The sequence below is a fragment of the Phyllobates terribilis genome, unplaced genomic scaffold (genome assembly GCF_046119375.1).
Source record: "Phyllobates terribilis strain yellow unplaced genomic scaffold, ASM4611937v1 Scaffold_5__5_contigs__length_657084704, whole genome shotgun sequence".
In the NCBI taxonomy this organism is placed as follows: Eukaryota; Metazoa; Chordata; class Amphibia; order Anura; family Dendrobatidae; genus Phyllobates; species Phyllobates terribilis.
Window position 1 is genome coordinate 576940771 of NW_027362765.1, and position 14823 is coordinate 576955593.

Sequence of the window (14823 nt, forward strand, 5' to 3'; positions counted from 1 at the left end):
AATTGAAAACCCCTCCTATAACTGGCCCTTTAATCCCATTTTAATATGCACACCCCATTCTAATTTTAATTTTTGGCACTACCCACTCCCTCCAAACCACTGTCATGATGGCCTCTGCCCACACCTGCGGGGGGGAGGGGTGGTTGTGCTCCGGCCTTTTCTATCTAGCAAGAATTGGGCTAGAAATTCCATGTTGTGGAAGCCCAGCATACAGAGTTGGATCCCACAACCGTGCACTATCGCTCTTACAAATAAAGAGCAAGAACTTGCTCTTTGCATTTACCGAGAACTGCCACACACTTTATTAAACCGTTATCAAATAATAATGTCATTACAGAGGTTATAGTAGAAGTAGCATACGTGGCAGCACTCTGGTAATCCAAAGAGTAAGATTTTGGTCTTTCACTGCAAGAGCAGCTACGGAGGATTATGGAATCCCACAAAACGTAAGTTTGGGCCCAACATTTGTTATAAAGTTATGACCAATTGGAGGACAGTAAAGACCCTTTCCTTCCGAGCAGTTTTGTTATTACATTACATTTACACAAGTCACCATTCTGGCAATGCCCATTGTTTTATTAAATAACAACTGCAGCCCCAGATTGGTGATAGGTACTCTTAGAAATCTGCCTCTCAGTTTGGCCAACACTATTATGAAGTTGATGGGTCAAAAAAGTAAGGAGACACATTTGAAATGTTTTCAGAAAGTTTATTACGTTGAATTGGTAAAAATAATACATAAGGATGAAATTTCACAGTACATCCATACCAGTTATACTACTGAATTAAAAATTGCAGTCATGTACATGGAAAAAATAGATTTAACAGTAAAAATGTGGGTAATTCTGGAATGCATTTCACATAATTACCGATGGAAAAATACAGCTAAAGTCACAGCTAGAAATGTGGTTAGTAAATGAGAAGTGCATATTGTGAAGAACAAAAATAATAAAGTGCTGAAGCTTCATTTTATTATATATTTTGTAATCTCAGGTGCTTTTACACCAACCCAAAACCATAATCTCATTGTCCAAAAACCCTAACTTCTGTCTCATATTGTTCAGCGATAGACTATAAGAAAATTTTCAGTTCCAGAAGAGCAGTCCCATGTTGTCTCTTCGGCTATGATCACACATAGAAAACAATTTTTGCCTTGAAATCTGCAATTTTCAAATCTGCAGCACTTTCTAAAATCCATAGAGCTATTTCCTAAGAAGGTGTGAGTAGAGTTTTAGAAAACCCAATCTATTTTCACTATACTGAGATCTACTGTATACGTTATCTTGTAGATCTTACCGTTTTGCCTGTGCATGAAGCGGCATGTTTGGAAATGTGTTTCTTTTCCTGCAGTAGTTTTTAAAATGCATGTTAAAAATTTACTCAAAATTGAACACTTGCAAACATTTTTAGATTTCTAGAAAGAATGCAATCTGTTCTAAAAACCCAATTAAATCAGTGTCTGGTGTAAAAGAAATACTTAAAGTAGCTTTAATATCATTTTAACATTTAATAGCTAGGATGAGCCATCATTAGCTTGTCAGTCAGGGTCAGACTGATGGGATTCCTCATTATTCTTATTTTCCCTGTACAGGGAATTTTACAGTCCAGGAGGACTTCTTTCTATTTGCTGTCTGGATTAGTGCTTATAATGTTATGGCATATTCTAGCCATATCATATAACACCTTAAAGTGGCAAAAGTCAATATAAACGTGGCCCAAAATTAATATTCTCTGTCATGATAATGTTGGAACATTCACAAGAATGCACAATGGCTAATGGAAAAACTATCTACGATGCAAACAAGGAAGAAATTTCCGAGAAATGTCCTAGAGTTGAACAGAGTTCTGTATGATAATACAAGTTGTAGATTATGAACAATACAAGTAATGAAACGTTATTCAACATTTTTATTAAGTCAACTCAACATATATGTAAATTTATTTAAATTATAAAGTCATTCTCAAAAGAAAAACATGGCTATTAGGGCATGTCTACAGGGGAATTAACAATAGCAGAAAAATAAATCGACAATGAGTTACATGCAGATTCATCACGTTAGCTGAAGAAGTGCTGGAGAGATCGCGAAGAATCTGGACAGCACGTCAGTTTCTGAGCAGATCCCATGTAGATTCTCCCTGGAGTGTGTGCATGAGATTTAGAATTTTGGGGATATGGTAAAATAATAGACACTAAAAAAAGACACTTAGTAATGATTTACATTTTTATCTGTTCACTCTGTTAACAAAACCATGGAGAAGCATGTAAACAATGTGGTTATTGACAGTGAAACTACATACAGTGGCCATGTAATCGCTTCATCCAGTGACTCCTTACTTAGGTTATGTGACTCTTGGAAGCAAAAGCATTGTTAATGGGATATGGAAGAAAAGTAGAGATGGGAGCCATTAGAACCCCTTCAAATGCATTCTTTATGTTTAAATTATTGAATTTAAAAACTTGCATATTTCCTGTAAACCTCTTTAAGTATTCACAATAAGCAGAACCTTTCAAAAAATCAGATTTTATTACACCAATCTACCTCTATATCTAGAGTTTAACAGCTGCTTGGTTCAACTGTATTTACAGCAATACTAGAAGAAATTGTTAAGCGGAAGGAAGCAGTTATTTTACATGGGGTTTTCATATATTTACACTTTTGTTTCTGTTGGTTTAATAAGTTTTAGGTGGCTGCTAAATTAATATTACTTCACAGTATATGCATTCGTTTTTCTTGATTGAAGTTTTGAATTCGGTAAAAACAAACATCAGCTATTTTTTGCAAAAGTTTAGAGAAATTAAAACACATTGTTATAGTATAAAGCTATAATATGCTCTTATTGAATATTTGAAATGTATAACCATATTTTCCATTATTTACATTCTCCTATATTAAATGTGTATCTTTAAAGTCTTCATTTATGCTTCTGAACATATTTTACAGAACCCATAATTTACAGTAAAGTATGGAACCCTTTATGTGACTTTCTGGCAAAACCACGTTAAAATAATAAACACAGCAGAAAAATAGTAGAAGGTGGTTTGCCAGAAATGTAATAACTAAGACAATGTAGCAATGAAAAGCCTGACAAAAATTAAATAAAATAAAATGACCATAAGTCACAAAGGCTCTTTAGGGCTCAAAGACATAGCAGTACCATAGTTTAATGCATGAGTTGCATACTTAGCGCCAAGTGGGACCAAGAAAGTCCTTCCCAAAGCTTGATCTCACAAGACCAGATCTGATTCTTCCATTTGGGCCAGAGATATATAACTGATGCATAGTGTCATAAAATGGTCATGCGCACAGAGCCTTAAAGGTAATCTGGCGGCATTTTTTCACAACCCAAATGACTTATATGCACATGTAGCGCGTTCAGAGCGTCCTGGAATACCTATACATGGCTAGTCTGTTACTGAGATATCAGCATGTGAATGGATATGCAAATGAGACTGAAGAACTATTTCTATGTCTGAAGCATCTGTCACTCCAGCTCTACACCCTGCCCAGTGCTGTCCCCTTCTACTTGACCAATGACTCCTTTGCTTGAAGTTGCACAGCATAGAAGCTGTCCGTCCAGCAGGGGGAGGCAGAAGGGTGCTGTAGAGGAAAATAAGTGCACAAATAGGATAAATTCCTAATGGAGGAGGACAGCAAAATAATAATCAGTTGTGCTCACCTGGGATAGTTGTGTAAGACACAACTTCTATAGAGATTTTTGGTTCCAGCTGCCACATTGCTGGTAGAAGGATTCCATCAGGTAATTTAACCAAACTGGAATAAAAATATGTTTTAAAAGTGGCTGTGCAAATGGAAAGGGAAAAAATCTCTTGCTGTGGTAATTGTGAAGGTTGTTTATTGCGCTATGAATTTCAGTGCAGTACCAGCACCTTTATGAAGTGAAAGAAACAACACGTGACACATACAGATATACTGAGACATTTAAAGATCAAAATAATCAGCAAATATTCTAGGGTTACATCCACTTAGGGGTTGAGCTTCAAATTAAAAAAAAGGGCAGAAAAATAGATCTTGCAAAGTTAAAAGAAAAACTAGATTGTGATGAAAAAATATACATGAGAGATAAGTATTTGTAAAGAAACCTAGACATTAAAAATAGAGTAAAATTAAGTAAGCAGGAGGGTGTGGCGCTCGACGAGAAAAAGAGCTGGAGTGACAGAGGCTTTAGATCTACAATAAGCCTTCAGTTTCATTTGCTCACCAAAGGACTGGCCATGTAAAAGTATTACTGGACTTGACTTTGAAAGAGTTACATGCACAAATAAATAGTTTGGATGTAAAATGTTGCTAAACATTTAAAGTTTATACTGTTGAAAGTTTGGTAGCTATTAAATGGACATGTTAAATATGGAAACCTTTAGTATATTGTGCATAAAATCATATCTATATGCATGTATACCCCTCAATATTTGCATTTTATACATCTTTACATGTCATGTCAGATTACTGCATGGATTTTAGACATTACACACTGCACATAGATCCAAAATGTAACTTAATGATGGATTTCATTCACATTTCTGGGCTACAGTGGGAGAAACTAATAAAAACATTTTGCGTTTCCAGCATTTTTCTTCTCCAGCATCAGTTTCAGTTCAGACACAAGAGCAGTGCTAACAATTGGATTTTTCTCTTTCATTTGCTGATCAATAATCCTGGGTGTAAGGGACCCAGACACAGTAGACAGTCTCCATTCTGTCCTACTGGCTTTTGGTACTAGGCGAGGGGGTGGAGGAGGTAAGGGAGCATTTGGTGGAAAATTTATAAACTGACTGTTGTTGTTTCCATTCTCATTTTCAATATCTGCTTCCTCATCTTGCACAGTGAACTTCTCAGCAGAACCCGTGGACTTTTTAAACTTCAACCATTCAGTCCTAATTGTTCTTGGAGCATGGTCTGGTCTTCTCCTTCTAATTACCCTCCTCATGGGCATAACTTTATTAGACTTTTTGTTGCGCAAGAACATGGCTGTAGATATTAACAATGTAATGACCACCATAACTGCCATGACACCAGCTAGCACCCCTAAGGCTTTCATGGGGTTATCTTTACTTTGCATCAAAAAGGCAGCCACAGGCCCCTTGTGAAGAAGAGTCTGTAAAAGAGTACAAAGATAACATGTGACATACATACTGCCCTATCTGTATGTCTGCCACTTGACCGTACAGTAAACTTCCTTTTCATAGTTATGTGCTTATCTTTCGGCATTCTGGACTGTTAATGATCATAACACTTATGAAGGGTAAACGGACAACATTCTTTTAACTCTAAAACAATTATCTTCATAAAGTAAGAAGCAAACAATTCCTGGATCTAACACGACAGCTCACACATGCTGACAAGGCATTTAGTATGTTACTACGAGAATAACTTTGCTTTCTTGTACTCTTTTACAGACAAGAAAATGCTGTAATGAAATATCACTAACATATGTGAATGTGGACCGAGCTTAGTTGAGGTCATTTGGCATCTTGGAGGCACATAAAAACTGGTTCAGTTAATTAAAGGCCTGCTTTGGTGGTCCCCTCGTAATTTTTTTGACCCTGCCTCTAGGATGGATTTTTGATCTTTTCACACTTTTCCAGTACATGATGGTGGAAATCACTATAGTTATAGAAATGCTGGAGAGGACTGTACTCAAGCAAATTCCAAATATCATCCACGGCCGTTTTCTGAGACCCAAAACATAGGACTTTACCCTTGATTTGATCTGGAAATGGCAAACATGAGAAGACGTAATGTGGGGAATGGAAAACTTGTTGGAAAAAAGGAAACAAAGTAACAATGATTTGCAAGGAACATAGAATGAGATTAAAAAAGTCCAGCAGCTAAAATAAACTTTAGCTGTTAGCACACTGACTGCTTGAAATGGAAATAGGTGATGAGCAAACTGCGTAAATGGATGAGTAGCTCTGACCATGTTGGCCTAGTACTAGTTAGATATCTGTAGCTTGGCTTTCCGTGAAACAACTGACTAGTTATGAATGTTTCAGATATCTAAAAATAGGACCATCATTTGTCACATTGTTTCTTTCTGTTGTCTAGGTTTCAATCTATATATGAACAGTACTTTAAATTTACCTCATATATAAATGCCTTTAAATATGCACGAATGACAATAATAATAATAATAACAATAATAACGTTATAGAAAAACTAAGCACATTCTTGTGGTATGAGGGAATGGAAGGAGGATATAAATGTAGCACAGTTTATTAATTCAGCAAAATTGAATTAATTTGTTAAATTGCACAATGTTTTGCAATATCAAAATTCCCCTCTTGAACCTGCTGAATTTTAATAAAGGGCAACTACAGCTAGAGGTGAGCTAATTGATTTACAGGAACCTTGAGTCAGTAATTTGTTGCCCCCAGATTAAGCCCTGCAAACCATCTCCTACCGGCCAAAATTCCTAGCGCCTCTTCTGTTTTGTAGGTCCGGTGCAACATCATTGATGTGACATGAGGCAAACATGACGTCACACCAGGCCTACTAATCAGAAGCGGAACCAGGGATCTCAGCATGTAAGAAGTGGTTTGCAGGGCTCCTGTCCAGTGACCACAGATTACTGAGGATCGACTTGCTGATCTCTATCTACAGCTCCATATTATTTATTTACTTCACAATTATTTGCTAATTAAAATGATTAATTTTCAGTGTATCGATCACAGCTCCAAATCCCCTAAAAAGTCAAAGAATTAAATAGGATCTGTCAGCGATCCTGACATGGATGTTATAGTAAACACTTGTATTTCCCCAAGAAACACAATTCTAGATCATCTCTAGCTAGAACTCTGCAGTGTGTCTTTCCTGTGTTACAGTGCCTTGAAAAAGTATGCATACCTCATTTTCACATTTTTTCACGTTAAATCCACAAACTTAAATGTGTTTTATTGGGATTTTATGTGATGTAACAATTAGTGCTGAGCGAACGTGCTCGCTACTGCTCAGTACTCGCATCAAGGTGCTTGACAAGCTCGGCAAGTATTTCCCGGTTGCTCAGGAGGGAATTCGGGTCACCTCCCTGCATGTTTGGTGCTCTTTAGAGAGCAAATGAACATGCAGGAATTGCTTGCCACGCACTGTAATGCCGTAGCCATGTTGGTTGTGGGCAGTACAGGGATTGGCTGGCTGCACAGCGTCATCAGGTCTATATAAGACCTGGCGTCACTATGCTCGTCACAGTATATCAGGGGTCAGGGCCAATTTTTTTTATCTTAATCCTGATTATTTGCTTAAAAAGCAATCCAGAGTACACATTTTTTCTGCTCCATTTGCTTATTAGCACAGCAGAATACAGCTAGATCTTTTCCGTATTACAGCGATAAAAATCCAGAAATTTGAACTGAACGTGGAGTATATTGGCTTACATTTTCATTTCGCTGCAGTGTGTCAGTCAAGCTATTCACACTACTAATAGTATTACAAAACTACAGGCCACTATTTAAAATCGTGGTTCTCTTTCAGACGTATCTCACATATCACTGTGGTCCAAAATCAGACATTTCTGACTTCCATTTCATTGCAGTGTGTTAGTCAAGCTATTCACACTAGGTCTCTGTGAAGAATAATATTAGTAAATTACAGGCCTGCTTTTGAAAACCGTGGCTCTATGTCAGACGTATTACATACATAACAGTGTTCCAAAATCAGCCATTTCTGCCTTCCATTTCGTTGCAGTGTGTCGGTCAAGCTATTCACACTAGGTCTCTGCCAAGACTAGTATTAGTAAATTACATGCCTGCTATTTAAAACCGTGGTTCTCTGTCAGACGTACCTCACATATAACAGCGTTCCAAAATCAGCCATTTCTAGTGAACGTGGAAAATATTCTCCTTCTTTTAAAATGGGCAAGGTACGTGGCAAGGGACGGAGAAGTGGACGTGATGGTGATGGTGCATGCGGAGGCCGAGGCGGTGGGAAAGCTGAAACTGTGCCACAACAAACACCCACAACTTGTCGCCCGACCTTCCTGTCCCAATTACTAGGGGACCACAGCACACCACTATTGAACCCAGAGCAATGTCAAAAGGTTGTTGGTTGGATAGCAGATAATGCTTCCAGTCACTTTGCCACAACCACTGCCACCCTGTCTTCCACACGGTCAAGTCTCAGTAGCCATGAGTATGGACTGCATATTCCTCACCCTGACCCTCCTTCCTCCCACCATGCCGAGTGCCTGGAAACAACCGATCCCACACTTGGACACTCAAAAAATCTGTTCACTTTCCATTTGTAGATTCGGGCCTCTCGCCCGGCCAGCTTCAAGCGAGTCAAGAGGAGAACAAGTGTAGCGATGCCCAAATATTTGGGCAGCCATGGTCACACGAAGGCAATGGTGAGAAAGCGCAATTACTGTTGCATGAGGTGGATGATGATGATGATGAGACACAATTGCCAGACAGTCAGGAGGAGGACAGGGAGCAGAAGTGGAAGACGAGGTGGTGGATGATATAGAAACTGACCCAACCTGGCAGGGGGACAGGCAGAGCGAGGACAGCAGGACACAGGAGGAGGGAGGTGTAGCACCACAACAGGCGGGAAGAAGCACTGTGGTGGCCGCAGACACAAGGTGGGAAAGAGTTCTCGGTAACACCAACACAACGGAAGTTACAGGGACAACTGTTAGGTCTTCCAGAGTCTCTGCAGATAACCCCAAAAAGGCCATTTGCACCAACTGCCAGGTCAGAATCAGCAGGGGTAGCAAAACTAGCAGCATGACCACAACCTGCATGATCAGGCACATGGCAGCAAAGCACCCTACTAAGTGGACCGAACCCCAGGGTCCAGAAACAGTGTCTGCCGGTGACACCACTGCTTTTTCCGCTGTTGTGCATGCACGTCAATCCCATGTCCATGGTGCATGCGAAGATGCCTCCCGTCCTGCACGTGTCATTGCACACTCTCAGCTAGCACCATCAGCAAGCACGTCCATGTCCTTGTCCCAGCACAGCGTTCAGTTGTCCCTACCCCAGTCCTCGGAGCGCAAGCGCACATACGCGACCAACGCCCCACAGGCCACACTATTAAATTCACACATTTCGTGATTGCTTGTGCTCAAAATGTTGCCTTTTAGGCTCATGGAGACGGAAGCTTTCAGCAACCTGAAGCAGCGGCCGTCCCTTTGGTACTCGGTGTCCAGCCATCACTATTTCTCCCGGTGTGCCGTCCCCGCATTACACAAGCATGTGTCCCACAACATTAGCTGTGCCCTCAACAATGCAGATACTGGGAAAGTCCACCTAACCACGGGCATGTGGACAAGTACTTGTGGGCAGGAACGATACATCTTGCTGATGGCACACTAGGTTAATATAGTGGAAGGCAGGACCCAATCATAGGATTGAGGGCCCTGTGTCAATCAGGGTTGCTCCCCTATTCTACAGATCATGCACCTCCTCCTCTTCAGCCTCCATCTCCGAAATGATCACATCAGTCAGAAGCTGGAAGCACTGCTGCACTACCTCGGCCAAGCGGCAACAGGCTGTGCTGAAGCTAATATGCTTACATGACAAACCGCACACCGGTGATGTTCATTTGTATTCAGACCCCTGTAATCGGATACCCCTAAATAAAGTTCTGAGTGACCAATTAAACTCCTGTAGTCACATAATTAGAAAATTAAACCCAGCCGTATGTAATTTTTTCTCAGAAAAACTACAGCTGTTCTGTGAAGGCCTCAGAGGTTTGTTTGAGAACATTAGGGATCAAACAGCATGACAAAAACCAAGGAACACACCAGACAGGTCAGGAATAAAGTTTTGGAAAAGAGTAAAGCAGGGTTAGATTATTAAAATAGCTGAAGCTCTGAACATCCCCCGGAGCACTGTACAATCCATGATCCAAAAATGAAAGGAGTTTGGAACAACTGCAAACTTACCAAGACATGGTCGTTCACCTAAACTGACATCCCAAGTAAGGAGAGCACTAATAGAGAAGCAGCCAAGAGGCCCATGATCACTATGGAGTATTGATTCAGGGTGGCTGAATACAAATGCACTTCAAAATTTTCAGATTTATATTTTTGAAATATTCAGAAAACCATGTATCATTTCCTTTACACTTCACAAATATGTGCTACTTAGTGTTGGTATATCACATAAAATCCAAATAAAATACATTTAAGTTTGTGGGTGTAACGTGAAAAAATGAGGAAAAGTTCACCAAGTATGAATACTTGTTTCAAGAAACTGTATTTCTCATAAAAATGTATGATATTTTATAACCAGTCAGGACTGTGTAAGGACAAAATACTCTGTCAAGGGGAAGGGTAACACTCTGTTTTCAATTAACTCCTTCCCACAAATGGATGCAACTGTACGTCCAGATTACAGATGATTTACTTTAGTTGAATGTTCAGTTTTGTCTGATGATTGGCACAAGCTCACGAATTGTTGTTACACACATCCAGGCTCCTGCTGCCAGTGCTGAGACCAGATATAGCACCAATCCCAGGACTTTAACCCCCCATATTTCACTGTCCATAGAGACAGCATGTGAGAAATCTGACAAAGCAAGATTGTTCCATTTGTTAGTCCATCAGTACCCCTGTAACGCGATCGCGAAGTGACAATGGTTTCTATGGCAATATGAAGGCTTGACAATGTCCCTCCTGTCTGCCATATCCTTCAGCCCATCAGGTCCCGCCAGGGGTGTAGCCTGATTGGCTAACTACCAGTCAAAGACTGAAGACAGTGAAGACGGTGAAGTTAACGAACTGTAGTATGTAAGCACTACAGTGTATTATCAATGTGATCAAAGAATTGCAAATCCAAGTCCCTTTGTGGGAATAGTAAGTACTATAACTACTGTAACTACTGCTCCCACCTACTAACACTTTCCTTGCTCCTCCTCACCGCCAGTGATATCTCTCCAAATCCTGGTTCTCCTCACCACATCCCCATAGTCACTTTCACCTCCTATTCACGATCTATCACAAACTCTCTCAACCCTTCTAAACTTATACACATCCGCCCAGCCAATGCATCCCTAGTCCTACTAACAGGAGCTCTAAGGAACGCTCACTCCGTCTGCAACAAACTTTCCAACATCCATGATCTTTTCATTACTAACAAAATTTCCTTCCTCGGCATCACCGAAACCTGGCTCACCCCCTCTGACACAGGCTCTCCAGCTGCACTTTCACACAGTAGATTCCATCTTTCTCACACCCTCCAACCCATTGGCAAGCATGGTGGAGGAGTAGGTTTCTTCCTGTCAGATAACTGCTCCTTCACCCAAATCCCACTGCCATCCTCCATTACTCTCCCCTCTTTTGAGGTGCACTGTTTGCGCATCTACTCCCTCTCTAACTAGCTGTCATCTATCGCCCCCTAGGACCAGCCACCACCTTCTTTGAGGATTTCAGCACCTGGCTACTTCACTTTATTTCCGCTGACATCCCCACTATCATCATGGATGACTTCAACATCCCCATTGACACTTCCGTCTCAGCTGTCTCTAAGCTTCTATCCCTCACTTCCTCCTTCAGCCTTGCTCAGTGGTCTTCCACAGCCACTCACAAAGATGGCCACACTCTGGACCTCATCTTCACCTGCCTCTGTTCCCTATCTAACCTCTCTAACTCACCTCTCCTTCTTTCTGACCACAACCTACTTACATTCTCTACCCTCTCCTCTCCAGGGCCACAATCCCCACTCCACAAACTTATACACCCTTGCAGAAATATCAAACACCTTGACTTACACTCACTCTCTGAATCCCTTCTCCCTCTTACATACATTAGTTCTTTACATGATGCAGATGTTTCTGCCACTTTATACAATGCCACAACAGCTGCAGCTCTTAATTCGGTCGCCCCCTCACACATACCAAAGCTCACTGAATCAACAGGCAACCCTAGCACACCAGCCTAACTAAAGAACTGGAGTGGGCCTCCAGGGTTGCTGAGCGGAGATGGAAAAGGTCCCACTCCAATAAGCACTTCATCGCATTCAAAAAGTCCCTCACTACCTTCAAGTCCACACTCACTGCAGCAAAACAAACATACTTCTCATCTCTCACATCCTCCCTGTCTCACAAACTCTCCCTCTCTTCTTATCTTAGCCGAAGACCTTGCCTCATTCTTCAAACAGAAGACTGACATCATCAGACAAAGCTTTCACCTAAAGTCCCCACAGCCCCTCCTCATAGCTACTCAATCTTCCTCCTTCAAAACCAGCTTCTCAACCATTACGGAAGATCAACTTTCCTCTTTACTCTCCAAGTCACACCTCACCCCTGTGAACTTAACCCAATTCTGTCCCACTTCATCACCAACCTTACCACAGTCTTAATAGCAACCCTAACCCACCTTTTCAACCTGTCATTAACAACTGGTGTTTTCCCCTCATGCTTCAAACATACCTCAATCACACCCATCCTCAAGAAGCCCTCCTATTACCATCCTCTGTGTCTAGCTATGGCCCCATATCACTTCTCCCCTATGCCTCAAAACAACTGGAACAACATGTCTATTTTGAACTGTCTTCCCACCTCTCCTCCAGCTTCCTCTTTGATCGCTTACAATCTGGTTTCCGACCGCACCAGTCTACTGAAACTGCCCTGACTAAAGTCATCAACGCCCTACTAACCGCCAAATCGAAGCGGCACTACTCTGTCCTCCTCCTTCTCGACTTGTTATCTGCCTTCGCTCTTACTACAGGCTCTCTCATCTTTCGGCATCACAGACTAGGCTCTATCTTGGATCTCCTCATACCTAACAGACCGGACATTCAGTGTCTCCCACCACCTCCTCATCTCACCCCCTATATGTCGGAGTCCCCCAAGGTTCAGTTCTAGGGCTCCTGCTCTTCTCCACTTACACCTTCGGCCTGGAACAGCTCATAGAGTCCCATGGCTTTCAGTATCACCTCTATGCTGATAACACAAAGATCTACCTCTCTGGAACGGATATGACCTCCCTACTAACCAGAATGCCACAATATCTGTCCGCTATTTCATCCTTCTTCTATGCTAGATTTCTAAAACTTAACATGAATAAAACAGAATTCATCATCTACCCACCATCTCACTTCTCTGACCTATCTATCAAAGTCAATGGCTGCCCACTCTCCCCAGTCCCGCAAGCTCACTGCCTTGTGGTAACCCTGGACTCTAATCTCTCCTTTAAAATCACATATCCAAGCCCTTTCCACTTCCTGCCGACTCCAACTCAAAAACATCTCCCAGATCCACACATTCCTCAACCAAGAATGTGCAAAAACATTAGTGCATGCCCTCATCATCTCCCTCCTCGACTAATGCAACCTCCTGCTCTGTGACCTCCCTTCTAACATCCTCACACCCCTCCAATCAATCCTAAAGTCTGCTGCCCGACTAATACACCTGTCCCACCCTATTCCCCGGCCTCTTCTCTCTGTCAATCCCTTCACTGGCTCACCATTGCCCAGGAAATCCAGTTTAAAACCTTAACCTTGGCATAGAAAGCCATCCACAACCTGTCTCCTCCTTATATCTCTGACCTAATCTCCTGGTACTTACCTGCACGCAACCTCTGATCCTCACAAGATCTCCTTCTCTACTCCCCTCTTATCTCTTCTTCCCACAATCGCATACAAGATTTCTCCTGTGCATCCCCCCTACTCTGGAACTCTATACCCCAATATATCAGGCTCTCACCTACCGTGGAAACCTTCAAAAGGAACCTGAAGACCTACCTCTTCCGACAAGCCTACAACCTGCAGTAACCCTCGCTCTACCATACTGCTGCATGACCAGCTCTACCCTCACCTACTACTACTACTCATCCCTTGTAGACTGTGAACCCTCACGGGCAGGGTCCTCTGTCCTCCTGTACCAGTCGCCGTCACGTTTTTGTTCAATATTATTGTAAGTGTTTTGGTTATATATACTTTTTTTCACATGTAAAGCACCATGGAATATATGGCGCTATAGTAATAATAAATAATAATAATAAAAGTAATAATAAAAGGAAAAAAAATGTTTTAGGTATTATAATAAAAGGAAAAAAATGTTTTAGGTATTATAATAAAATAAAAATCTGAAAATTACAGTTTTAATAATAAAAAATAACAAACCCCCATGAAAACATTATATATTTAAATTTGCTGCATTGGGAACAATAAAACAATTTTTTTACAGCATTCTCCTATATGGAGAATGCTGTAAAAAAATAAAAACTATGCAATAATTGCTCAATTTGTTAATATTGGCTAAAAATAAAAATAAAAACATGATCAAATAAAAATAAAAATTAAGAAAAAAATATAGAATTGCTGTTTTTTTGTTTGTTTTTAACTCCTAGAGAGTTGATGAAAAGTGATCAAAAAGTTACATCTACCAGAAATTGGCACCAATGAAAACTACATCTTATCCCACAAAAATAGTCCCTCATGCATCTCAACTGATAGAAAATTGTGAAACGTATGGCTTTTACAATATGGCGACCTCAAATCAAAAATTATTTTTCAAAGACTAAATTAATTATATAAAACTATATAATTTTACAATCGCCATATTTATATCCACGGAATAAAAATAACACTATATTTATGCAGGACGGTGAATAATGACAATTTTAAAAAGCAATAAAATAGTGACTAAATTGTTTTTTGTATATATATTCCTTCCCAAGAGTAAATAAAAGTTTGTTAATAAGTTATATGCACTCGAAAATGATGCTACGGATAAAAACAAGCTCACATATGACAATGGCATAAAGGCCAAAAACTGGCTATGACGCTAAGGGGATAATTCATAAATATCTCAGCATTTTGAGGAATAACAGCGTAAGTGTAAAAATATGTTTTCCAAAAATGCT

The 14823-nt window shown here is 40.6% G+C and overlaps 1 protein-coding gene across 2 annotated transcripts in view; it reads right to left on the minus strand.

Annotated features, from left to right (window-relative positions):
- Positions 1–746: 746 nt before the first annotated feature.
- CDHR1 (cadherin related family member 1) overlaps positions 747–14823 on the minus strand; it is a 230466-nt gene continuing 216389 nt past the window's right edge. Inside the window, exon 17 of one of the 2 annotated variants that reach the window (XM_073685967.1) lies at positions 747–5115. In XM_073685967.1, the coding sequence (XP_073542068.1) occupies positions 4561–5115 (555 nt within the window). In that variant the 3' untranslated portion in view covers positions 747–4560. Of the gene's footprint in view, positions 5116–5143; positions 5731–14823 lie in introns of those variants that run through there. The other variant, XM_073685968.1, reaches the window with a different exon arrangement.